Below are 12,618 nucleotides of genomic sequence, written 5' to 3' on the forward strand. Positions count from 1 at the left end.
CTTGCTGAGGGGGTCAAAGGAAGTGGTGAAATATCTCGTATGAGTCAGATCAGCCCTGGCTGAAAGTGCTGACCATCTGGAAACCTGCACGGTGTTGTTTTTGGACATTTATGGCAGAATTTTTTAACAATGTCTTTTTTTCCCAACTGCAGTGTTTGTCCATTGGAATCCTGGACATATTTGGGTTCGAGGACTTCAGGACCAACAGCTTCGAGCAGTTCTGTATTAACTACGCCAACGAGCAGCTGCAGTATTACTTCAACCAGTATGTCTTCAAGCTGCAGCAGGTCAGTGGACTCTCGCAGACAGTGGTATCATCACTGTCTCCTCAGGGGCACAGCAGCAGTGCCACACCAGGGATTTGAGCTTGCATCCAGTTCCATGAACACTACTCCTCATTGTAGCCTAAATGTGTGAGGATATCCACTGAGATTGTAGAAATTGACAGTTATTTGATGTTTGGCTTAGCCTGTCCATTAGAGAGACAGAGAGACTCTTGCATGTCCGGCGTATGTCTGTGTTTGATTATAGGAGGAGTACCAGGAAGAGGGTATCACCTGGCACAACATCGACTACACAGACAATGTGGGCTGCATTCACCTGATCAGCAAAAAGCCCACGGGCCTTTTGTACCTACTGGATGAGGAGAGCAAGTATGTCCTCGCTGTCCTGTACCACATGATGATCATGGAAAACAAATATGGCCAGCTGTGATTATTATTAATCCAAACAACAACAACAGTTAATAATAATCATCATCATCATAATCATAATGATAATAATATCATCATCCTTTGTATGAAATACAAATACAAATTGTATAACAATCAAATACAAATTTTAATTTTAATCTTCCTCCATATTTTCATCCCCCCTTTCATCTCTTTGACCCCCCTTGTTCTCCACTTGCTGCTTCTCCATACTCTACTCACCATCTCTCTCTTTCTCCTTTCCCCCTTTTTTTATTCTCCCTCTCCAGTTTTCCCCATGCCACAGACCAAACCCTGCTGGCCAAGTTCAAGCAGCAGCATCATGGGAGCTCCTTCTTCCTGCCCACGCCTGTGATGGAGCCTGCCTTCGTCATCCGCCACTTCGCCGGGAAAGTCAAGTACCAGATCAAGGTGGGTCCGGACAGCGGAGGTGAGGGTGAAGCCATGCTCCTGTTGCCAATGATACTTATGTAATGATAAATGTTACAGTGACAAAGTACTGGAAAAACAGACCAGTTGAGAATAACAAAGGGAAGTAGCTAGTGCATAATTCTAGAAAGGAATGAAAAATGACTGCTCTGTCATTTCCTCCCCTCCCTTCTTGCTCTCTCTCTCTCCCTTCTTTCTTTCTCTCTTTCTATCCCTTCCATTTCTTTCTCATTCTCTTTTTCTTTCTCTTTCTTTATCCCTTCCCTCCCTCTCTCTCTCTCTCTCTCTCTCTCTCTCTCTCTCTCTATCCCTTCTTTCTTTCTCTCTCTCTCTCTCTCTCTTTCTCTTTCTCTATCCCTTCCCTCTCCCTCTTTCTCTTTCTCTTTCTCTTTCTCTCTATCCTTTCCCTCGCTCTCTCCCTGTCTCTCTCCCTGTGTTCTGCCATGATTTCCGGGCGATAGGATTTCCGGGCAAAGAACACGGACCACATGCGGCACGACATTGTGGCCTTGCTGCGCAGCAGCGACCGGGCGTTCATCCGCCAGCTGATTGGGGTGGACCCGGTGGCCGTGTTTCGATGGGGCGTCCTCCGGGCGATTGTTCGTAGCATGGCCGCGTTCAATAAGGCTGGGCGGAACAGGGCGGCCAAGAACGCAGGTACCTCCGCCAGGTCTCCCTGGCCTGGGTGCAAAACAGGTCAACAGCATCGTATCCGGATGTATCAGACTGTTACACCTTTGTTATTGGTTACATATATTACATATATTTTTTACTTTTGGGGGGCCACCACATTCATTATGGTAACACTTGGTTGGTAGGGGTAGTCCTTGTGAAGGAGAGAGGGTGGTGAATAAGGATAGATTAGGATAGACCCCTGCCCCTTGAAGGATGTGCTGTTCTCTCTCTCTCCTCCAGGCTTGGTGAGACGTGGCTCCCGGACGCCGATCGGGGAGCTGAGGAAGCTGTCCTTCCCTAGGGTGGAGAGGATGCAGAGGTAAGAGAAGTGGACGTGGCTTGGGAGCATGCGTAAAGTCTTCTCCTGCGCTGTGATTCGCTGTGAGTCAGATCATGTGATGACACTTGCAGGCAGCTGTCTCGCCAGTTGTCCTGTCACACTGAGAAACAAATGCATATCTGCTCCGCCTCTGATCAGTTTGCAGTGCAAGTGTGGCTGGGAAAAGCATGCCGACTTTGATGTTAAAGTCGCACCCAGGGCAGCCAAGGAGTTAGTGATCCTTGTTCAGCACAACTGAACTTGTGATCCATCTTCCAATAATCTGCTCCTGCTACCTCCTCTGTCACATTGGCTGAAACCACTATGTGATAGGAGCCCCCGTGCTTTTTATGACCAATCAGAAAGGAGCATGATTACACAACCAGATTAAGAGAATCAGATTTCACCTGAATTTCACCAGGACACAGGGGGGAATCCCCTGCTCTGTCACTGACTGCTATTAGGTCTTTTATGACTGCAGTGCGTCAGGACCTCAATTCAATGTCTAATCTGAAGGCCAGGGTCAGGACCGTAACTTTTTACATTACATTAGCTTAGCAGATGATAATATCCAGAGTGACTTGCATAGCTTGTAATTTTTCTATATTTCTATATTTATATATTTTTATATATTATCCACGTATAAAGGCTGTTCAGATGAAGTACCTTGCCCAAGGATATAACAGCAGTGGCACACTTTGGCTTGTAACCAGCAGATTTTGAGTTATGAGCCTTACCCTACCACTACACCACACTGCAGCCTAGGCTAAACACAGGACTTGTGTTTCTGGTCCTGTTTGTGGCTATGCTGAGTGACAGGAGATCTCTGAGTAAAATAGATTTTTTTGTTTCTGTTTCGTTTTCCACCTCAACAGCCGCAGTTCATTGATCGACTTTTCCTTTGATCGTTCTGAGGAACACCCTCTAGAGGTCCTGGAGGATATCTTTGCGAGCTACGAGAGCAGGAAGTAAGTGGGCCAAAGGAAGGCATGAAGAAGATCAAGTGGGGCAGGGCAAACTTGGGGTCTTAAGAACCATAAATATCCACTCAGACAAGTTCATACCTATTTAAATAAGGTTTGTGTTATGTGTGTGGAGCAAAGATCTGTATGAGTCATCATTTTGACATGGTTGGTATTGTAGAGAGCAAATGAAACCAGAAGAACCAGAAGAGTTTATCCCTATTGTAAGGGGAATCTAATGCCCTGAACTTTGTCCACTAGAGACACATACACATGCCCACATGCACACTCACATATGCATACCTTCTCTCACACACATGCTCCCTTGCTCTCTGTCATATAGGCACACACCTACCATTTCTCCGTTCCCCTTCTCTCTCTCTCTCTCTCTCTCTCTCCCTCTCTCTCTCTCTTTTTCACACACACACACACACACACACACACACACACAAAACCACAGATGTGCACACACTCTAGCTCTTTTCGCCCACAGACACAGGCACAGTCTCGTTTTCACAGCCTAATTATTCTGACCCCAGCTGTTACTGTTGGCATGGTACCGTTGAGGAAGGTTCGCATTGTTTGGGTAATCTGGTGACTACCGAACAAAGCCTTTAAAGAGGTGGTGGGTGGAAACTGAAAGTGAAAAGGTGTGATGCAAGGGGTTAGGAACAGCAGGTAACGCAGGCAAAGGAAAGAGAGCAAGAGTTCAGCTTCCTGTAAACAAATTCAGAAACATGTACAGCCAGGTAAAATGTTGTACAGATTTGCACTGTTGTATCACGGCATTAATTTCTGTCTTCCAGTGTAGTTGATTGTAACCTAGCATGAGCCCATCACTTTCAGAGCATGTTACCCACTTTCCCCTGTGTGCACCCCCCTAATCTCCACCCCCCCCCCAGCCCCCCTACCTCCAAAAACACACAGTGGATTGCATGTTCAGGGCCCTGATGGAAAGCATTCTAGGAGAAAATTAAAGCCAATTTCTCAGTCTCTTCATGCAGAGTGGTGTGGTTGTGTGTTGTTAAACAGCAGCTCAGATACTGTGGACAGTGCTACAGGTAGTGCTTCTAACAGCTTTCACGTGGGAGTACAGGATTATTTATCTGTGGTCTCAAACCGAAGGAAAAATGGTTCCCCCTATTCATTTGGTCTCAGATGAAATGAGGTATCTTACCCGTAGCTGCTGTTGACGGCACAAAACTTGTTCACCCTGCTTCTGTTTTCATGTAGAAAGGTATTGGGGTTCTGTGGTGCATGTTTGTATGTCTAACAGTGTCTTAACCATGACTTTGTCAGATTAACCCTCCCCTGTGCCTGTATTCTTCTCCCTCCTCTCCTGACTCACTCTCCCTCCTCTGTGCCTGTATTTTCACACCCGTATCATGTGACTGGGGTTGAGTCAGGGGCATGCGTGCACGCATCGTGGGCACCGTTAAGGACTTGCAGTGGAGTAGTGAAGACCGCCACAGGCTGATACAGTCCATGGCCTATCTGAGATACACTCGCCTCCACTCTCAGTGAGTTTCTCATCCTCAGACACGCGCACACACACACGCACACATGCTTGCTCGCACACACAGGCACACACAGAGGCTCACTCACACACATGTACAGATGAGCATACATACACACACACGTACTTGCTGCATGCACAGACGGACACACACACACATACACACACACACACACACACACACACAGATACAGATGAGTGTATACACACAAACAAACACACACACGCTTGCTGGAAAGCGTAGATACACACACAAACTCACTCACACATGCATACAGATGCATGCACAAGCACATGCAAACGCACACACACACAGATACCGACACACATACCCACACGCAGGTACTGATACATACACTCATGCATACACACAGACTCACACACATGCATACTCCTGCCAAGCCAAGCCCAGCCAACGGAGACACAGCCATGGCCAGCATCTGCTCGTTTGGTCTGCTGCTTCATTGGACAGTAACTCAACTGGCATCCCTGCGGTGACTTCCATCACAGGGCTATTCAGCTTGTGCAGTGTCTGCGGCTGAGGACTTTACCCCTAAGCTGAGGTTGGCTGGCTGAGTCACGTATACCCTTTCCCTGCTGTCACGCCAGTGCCAGGCCAGCTGTCTGATCCCGACCCCCCCCCCCCCCCCCCCCCCCCCTGCTTTTCAGCTGCATTTTTGCTTGAGCTGAGCTGGGAACCAACCGCGAAACTCTGGCGCCATAACTTCATTCCCATTTGGTTACAAGCAGGCAAGGAACAGGGTCAGCAAACTACACAAGGACGGTGCGTCAGTCAGTGCCAGCTCTGTAGGAAGTGTTACCGGACATTTTGGCCTGTGGTCCTTCAGGTGTGGCTAGCTGCTTAGCTGTTAAACAATACCCCCATCCATCAACCTGCGTTTTTTTTTTGTCCTTATCAAGCATTCATTCTTGCCCTTTGTAAGAATGTAGGTGTGCAACCGCTGTGACTATCAGTGTTTTATGTCTGTCATGAAGAGAACAGAAGGCTACAAGCTCACTGATTGTGCTGCTCTAACAATGAAGCATACGCAACACATTTCTTTTCATGTTAATTTAGCTTGCTGACTCACGGTTTGCAAAACGAATGCTTGAAAATTACGCTCTCTCTTTGGAGTGTGATGCCGTGTGTTATATCTTTACTGATTTATATATTAGAATTTTTTTATTCACGGGGTAAAAAGTCTTGAAAATTCTGTTTTTGATGGGGTTCTGTAAAGACAATTTGAAGATAATTACAATGCCGTAGGAAAGGTTTCTGCGTGTGTTCTGTGGTGACGCCCAAAGAGCACATCTGCAGAGTTTATCGTGAACCACATCTAATGTGTGGAACTAAGTTACTGACTCCTTACCATAATCTAGGGAAGGCATCAGTAGTTGGGTTTTCAGCCTCTTTCTTTTTATAAAAGGGCTTGGATCAGTATAACATCTCAGCCTTACAGTTGCTGTTTTTACAAGGTTTTCTGTATGTTTCTGAAGTGGACATGGAAAACCATGCAGATCTTATCAGTTGGGCGCGGTTACGGTTTTCGGTTTGGCTCGGGTTGGGCCCGTCTGTGAAAAAGGGATGTCAGTCGCCCGCCCTCCACCAGCCCCTCCTACTCTGCTCTCCTTCAGGTGTGACCCACCTCACCTGTCCTTATGCAGACCGCATAGCCTGCTGCACACATATCCCATGATCCTCTCTCTCTCTAAGCCATGGCTGCCACTCACTGCCTGTCTCTTAACCTCCACAGGAAAAGCAAAGGCAGCAGACAGAAGCAGCTCATTCCCAAGGTAAAGACCCTTTGTCCTCACAAACCCCTAAACCCCTAAAACAGCATGTGTTTCTGACCTCCTGGACAGATGCTTATACATACAGAGCAAAACTTTGCATCACAGTATGCGTGTGTTTAGTGGGTATCTTCATCTAGTGTGACTTGCATAGCGTACATCAGTGACATTATTTATTCTTAGACTCTGTATATTATCACAGGAGTGATGAGCTTATGAAAGGGGAGGAACAAATCCATCAGTGTTTGTTTTTTGCCTTGGCTTTTTATATAATCCACATATTTATCAGTCTTCATTTTCAATTAGAAGGATGAATCTTGACTGTGAGAAGGGGTTGTGCAGTAGAGTAACTATTCAGTATGCAGAGTGAATATGGACACCTTAGTATACTGTGTGTTTGGGCGTGCATGTGTGTGTGTTGCATGTATGTGTTTGTGTGTCTCTGAGAGTGTGTTTTGAGTGTGTGTGTGTGTGTGTGTGTGTTTTGTGTGTGTCAGTGAGTGTGTGTTGAGTAATGCTTCCCTCTGTGCTGCTGGGTAGAATCTGCTTGACGCCCGCTCCCTGAAGTTCATTGTGGGGAGGACGCTACACGATCGCACCACCAAGTCCCTGCTGCACCTGCACAGCAAGAAGAAGACGCCCAGCATCAGCGCCCAGTTCCAGGTGAGATCATCGGATTGACCACGCCTTTCCGATTGCCAGGCCGCACCCCGCTCACTGCACAACCACCCTCCTCATACTACGAGACCACACCCCCATGCTGCAAAAAAACACACCCCACACTAAATGTCCACTCCAGTCTTCACATTGCAAGACCACGTCTGGTACATGACCGCATCCCTTGTCCTGTAAGACTACACATTCCCAGGCCATACCCTTACACCTCAATGCCGCTCACCTTGCATGACCTCACCCCTTACACTACAAAACTCTCCCCCTTACACTTCAGGGCCACGCCTCCATGCTACTTGACCACACGCACTGCACAGCTGTATGGCAGATGTGAGTGGCCCTCTGAATGTGATTGTGTTCCACCTGCAGGTGTCCCTGAGCAAGCTGCTGGAGACTCTGGGGAAGGCGGAGCCATTCTTCATCCGCTGCATCCGCTCCAATGCCGAGAAGGTACCAAGACAGAAACCCTACCACACTGTTTCTGTACTGCGCATGATAATACACGGCTCAAGGCACAGGGCGCTGTGGCTCTCTGCTGTCGTATGGAAACAGCGCTGTGATATTGATGCTGTACCTACAGTAGCTCTGTGGTTTTGTTTGGATGCCCCACACAGTCAGCAGGTATTCTGGGGCAAAGCTCAATGTACTCTGTGACATCACAGAAAGGTGTAGGATGAGCTGATGCAACCGGGAGGTCCTGCTTGCTGAGTAATACACATGATGTGTGTGTGTGTGTGCGTGCGTGCGTGCGTGCGTGTGTGTGTGTGTGTGTGTGTGTGTGTTCCTGTGTGTGTTTCTGAGTGCAGAAGGAGATGTTCTTCGATGAGGCCCTGGTCCTACAGCAGCTGCGGTACACAGGCATGCTGGAGACAGTGCGTATCAGGAGGTCTGGCTACAGCGCCAAGTACACCTTCCAGGTGGGTGTGGTCTCACCTACCACACGGGCGGGGTTATACAATTCAGGTGGGTGTGGTCTCACCTTTCATTTGGAGCGGGGTTACACAGTTCAGGTGGGTGTGGTCTCACCTTCCACACGGGCGGGGTTATACAGTTCAGGTGGGTGTGGTCTCACCTTTCATTTGGAGCGGGGTTACACAGTTCAGGTGGGTGTGGTCTCACCTTCCACACGGGCGGGGTTATACAGTTCAGGTGGGTGTGGTCTCACCTTTCATTTGGGTGGGGTTACACAGTTCAGGTGGGTGTGGACACATGTTCCAGGTATGCATAGGTACATAGGTATTTCAGATGGATGCATGTATATCTTCCAGTTTGGCAGGGTTACACCTTAATTTGGGTGGGGTTACATTTTCCAAACTGACAGGGTTATTCTCTGTGGGTGAAGTTTTACTTCTTGCAAGTGGGTTGGGTTAGGCCCTTCAGAAAGGAAAGTGGCACTGTCAGTCTGATCCTCTGTTCATGGGGCACAGTGCATAGTAAGAGAAAAAGCACTCGGCCAGCAGAGAGGATCATGGAATTTGTTACACCTTGTGTGTGTAACACAAATTGTTACACACACAAGGGCATTTACAAAGTTCAGCTTTCTTAAAACTTTCGTTTTTCAGTGAGAGACAATTTATTACCTGTTTTTTCTGTTCAGCACTGAGGGTAAAAGCACCAGCCCCGTTCCCTATGGTCTGTCTTGCTTTTGACTCATTCGAGCGCTCTGCGTGTGCAGGAGTTCACCGAGCAATTTCGGGCGCTGCTCCCGAAAGATGCCACTGAACCCCAGAAAGACATCTCCGCACTGCTGCAGAAGATGGGCCTGGACAGCGCCACCTACCAGATCGGCAAGACCAAGGTCCGTACTCCCAACCACCAATTGCGTTCCCACAAATCCACCGAACCACGTAGTGGAGGATGCCTGAAATCAATACCACACTATCATGACTATAGAGACCTTTAAATAGCACTTCTAATATTGAGCCTTCATGTATGGCTTTTGCTTGTTTTGTACTCAGCCTTACTTCTAAGTCGTTTTGGATAAAAGCGTCTGCCAAATGAATACATATAATTGCAGATGTAAACGTCGAATAGTAACCCTCAAAGCCACCTTTGCTCCCGTTGTAATCCTCTGCATGCCTTCCCTCCGCCTTTGGTCCAGGTGTTCCTGAAGGAGCCCCAGCGGCAGCAGCTCCAGGAGAAGCTCCACCAGGATGTGATGTGTAGGATCGTCTTCCTGCAGCGCTGCTTCCGAGCCCAGCTGGAGAGGAGGCACTTCCTGCGAATGAGGGAAGCGGCCATCGTCATCCAGGTGCGCCAGTCTGTCAGGGAGGATGGGATGGGCAGAGGCCCAACGCCACAGATATTTTGTGTCATGATCTAATATTCAGATTCTGCATGCTGTCTGCCCCCCATCGGTATTTGGGTCACGGTGGCAACAGGAGATTCCAGTGCTGTCTGCATTGCTGTGCTAGCTGAGGATGTTCTGTTTTAGATTACATCCCTCTAGGAATGTTGATAACGATTAATCAGTAAATCAGAACATTCATAGCTTCAGAATTGAAACAGAGAGAACTCTCAATGCAAGGTACACAGAGCTGACTATTTGTGCCAACACTGGGGAAAAACAGGGCTGTGCTTTTCAATTACCCATAATTCTCTGGGTTTACTTTGCTGTAGGAGCTTGTTGCTGCAATTAATGCACAGCATCCAGAGATTGATAGTGTAAAATGGCTAGTTTTTTGTGCAATTTCAGTCTGAGATACCTCTGAAAAAATTGGGTTTTTCTTTTTTGTAAATGTAGATTCCTTTGATTGAGAAGCCCTTTATTTTTTATTCTTGTTGTTTCTTGTTTCTTGTTGTATTCATTGCTGTGGTGGTGTGCTGTTTTTCACCCTTCCCGTTCCAGCGATCATGGCGCAGTTTGCAGCAGGAGAACCAATACAGAGCAGCCACCATCATCCAGGCGCTGTGGCGAGGCTCCCAGCAGAGGGCAGACTACCTCCAGAAGCGCTCCAGCATCATCAAGATGCAGGCGATGGTGAGGGCCAGCTCAGCACGGCGGAGGTACGGCACCACCGAAACCCTTCATCTCTGATCAGAAACAGTCATGTTTTCTAATAAAACCATTGGTATAAATTTGTGATGTCATTTTCATCATTGAAAGTAGGATCAACCATATTATGTTCTTTGTGTTGGCTTTGTAATAAACAGACATTCTATTGTTTCCACATGTGCATGGGTGCAAGTGGGTGGTCATAGTCACCTGGTGCATTGTGGGATAGAATATGTCATGTTGGAGATGGGTGTGGTTATGAGAAACACACGAACAGGGTCCAGTGAGGTTTAGGCATGTAGAGATGCTGCAGCTGTGCTCCACTTTTCAGGAGGCCTTGAAACATCTCCATGTTCCAGGTACCGATCACTGCGGGTGGAGGAACAGGCCCGGAGGAGGCAGGAGCAGGAGGGAGAGGGGGAGAAGAAAGGGGCGGGAGAAGTGGGGGGCACGGGGGGTCCAGCCAGCGGAGCAGCGCAGGGAGAGGCCGGGGCAGAAGCAAAGGGGCAGGACAGGGCCCCGGCTCCAGCTCCAGCAGCGGACCAGAAGGAGGAGGCTAACGCAGCCAAGCCCGACAACAGAGCCAGGCCCCCGCAGCTCCAGAAGAGCGCCATGTCCAGGAGCCAGGAGAAGAGGGAGCTGCGGCGGCAGCGTGGCGTGGAGCACAGCCAGCGGGAGAGCGAGCGGATCGCCGGCGGTGGCGAGGACCAGCCCATTCCAGAGGTCAAAGGTCAGCAGGACGTTAGCGGGGTGGAGGGCAGGATGCCCGGGCAGGGTGCTTCTGTGGCCGGGAAGGCGAACGAGGAGCAGGAGAAAAAGCAGGCCGGAGTCCCCCCTCCTCTCCTACCCCGCCCCGCCACCCTGCCCCAGTTTCCCCCCCACGGTGACGAACCCCCCGGCCCCTCCCACACGGGCTCTCTGCAGCGGTACAACAAAAAGAGTGCCTTGAAGGAGAAGGGGGACAGATGGAGGGAGAGGAGGAGCGAGGGAGCGTTTCTGGACAGTGAGCCCGAGCCCCACTGCCTGAAGGACAAGAGGACCAAGACGTTGATGTAAGGCCTGTTGCAGTCTCACCTGATTAAGTCATTATCTCACTTAACAGTTTCAGCACTTATCACTGACTGTTGACTGAATATACTGTTTTTTTGACCTGTGATTTCTGAATTGCGTTATAGTTAAATTGTTTTCTTAAAAAGTCTTTTTTCTCTCTACTGAGGTCCTTCATGCTAGTCAAGACTGTTACAGGAATATTGCATTGTGAAAAATTCTTAATTAAACCTTTTTCCCCCTGGACATTCAGGACGCAGGGACTCTCAATGTCACTGGACAACATTTCCAAATTCAGCTCCTCGGAATCTGACAGCCCGGGTCCCGGTCCAGAAACGAATGAGGTACCATATCTCCCCTCTCTCAACTCCTAAAATCACAACAATGACCTGTTATAATATACAGAACAATGAATACAAAAGGCTTTATTTGTATCAATGCAGTGCTTTTTTCACCAGCATATGTGATTTGTATCGCTGCGTGGTGTTATGCTTTGTTGGGTGGGCGGGTTCAGCTTAAGTACCCAGTGTGTCAGCAGTGTGGGCTAGGGGGGTGGGGGGCCCGGACAGGATTGAGGGGTGCCGTGTGTCTCCTCATGGTTTCGGCTGACCTTTCTGGCTCGCGTAGGTCAGGGTGCGTTTGCGAAAGCACTCCAAGCACAAGCGCAAGCGCCGGCTGGCCTGCGCCCGCAGCGGGCTGATGTTTAACAAAAGCGCGGAGATGGAGGATGTGGAGTACTGGACCTTCCCCCTGCCTCCCATCAGCCCTGGGGGGCCCTACGTCCGGCCCTCCCGGTCCCCACTGTGCGATGCCCCGCCCTCCAAGCCCTCCAAGCCCCGGGTCCAGGTACAGCAGAGAGCGGGAGTCTCGTGGATCGGCCGTGCATGTGGAGCTGGAGACTAATAGAAGCCCAAGTGGACCTTTGGATGGGCCGTGGGGGGGGATTCTGCCAGACTCTGTCGCATCCCTGCGTCTGGAGAAACCGAGCTCTGCCTGCCCTGGCCAATCCGGTGCCCCTCTTCTCTCACCAGGGCCCGGATGCTGCGCAGCCACGTCCGGTTTCTGACCTTTTTTGTCCCAGAGGTGAACCAGATTATAGCAAGCCAGCTCTACTCTTCCGAGTCCCAGAGCCGTGGAGTCTCACAGAGGCCTGAACCCAGCTGACCTCTCAGCTCCTTCTTCACATACCCACCTAGGATTATGTAGCCAGTTGCTAGGGGCAGTGGGTCACTGTTTGTGTGGTTTGTTTGTCTGAGTGTGACTTCGGATTGGGCTGTACTGCCCCATCACTCCATTCCTGCAGTGACATCATAATCCATCACCCATGGCAGCGCAATCCTAAATCCCACACCCAGCCGTCAGTGTGCGCTGTGGCAGTCTTTTACAGCTCATTCTGAGAAGTAATAAGACCAGCATTTATTCCCAGCTGAAAGACTAATGGAACCTAACCACATTTCTCAAATACATCTGTATTGTAACTCTTCATAACACAGGTTGAATTG

General features: G+C 49.2%; 1 protein-coding gene across 4 annotated transcripts in view; it reads left to right on the forward strand.

Annotated features, from left to right (window-relative positions):
- The window catches only part of LOC118795336 (unconventional myosin-IXb-like), a 41,477-nt gene that overhangs the window by 21,393 nt on the left and 7,466 nt on the right, over positions 1–12,618 (forward strand). For 3 of the 4 annotated variants that reach the window (XM_036553754.1, XM_036553753.1, XM_036553755.1), the window contains 16 exons: positions 153–287; positions 532–653; positions 980–1,121; positions 1,601–1,796; positions 2,055–2,133; positions 3,009–3,101; positions 6,366–6,405; positions 6,943–7,065; positions 7,444–7,524; positions 7,881–7,991; positions 8,750–8,872; positions 9,176–9,325; positions 9,923–10,080; positions 10,429–11,121; positions 11,370–11,460; positions 11,744–11,962. In XM_036553754.1, coding sequence (XP_036409647.1) covers positions 153–287; positions 532–653; positions 980–1,121; positions 1,601–1,796; positions 2,055–2,133; positions 3,009–3,101; positions 6,366–6,405; positions 6,943–7,065; positions 7,444–7,524; positions 7,881–7,991; positions 8,750–8,872; positions 9,176–9,325; positions 9,923–10,080; positions 10,429–11,121; positions 11,370–11,460; positions 11,744–11,962 — 2,556 coding nt within the window. The remainder of the gene's footprint in view (positions 1–152; positions 288–531; positions 654–979; positions 1,122–1,600; positions 1,797–2,054; positions 2,134–3,008; positions 3,102–6,365; positions 6,406–6,942; positions 7,066–7,443; positions 7,525–7,880; positions 7,992–8,749; positions 8,873–9,175; positions 9,326–9,922; positions 10,081–10,428; positions 11,122–11,369; positions 11,461–11,743; positions 11,963–12,618) is intronic. The other variant, XM_036553756.1, reaches the window with a different exon arrangement.

The sequence above is a fragment of the Megalops cyprinoides genome, chromosome 20 (assembly GCF_013368585.1).
Source record: "Megalops cyprinoides isolate fMegCyp1 chromosome 20, fMegCyp1.pri, whole genome shotgun sequence".
Classification (NCBI taxonomy): domain Eukaryota; kingdom Metazoa; phylum Chordata; class Actinopteri; order Elopiformes; family Megalopidae; genus Megalops; species Megalops cyprinoides.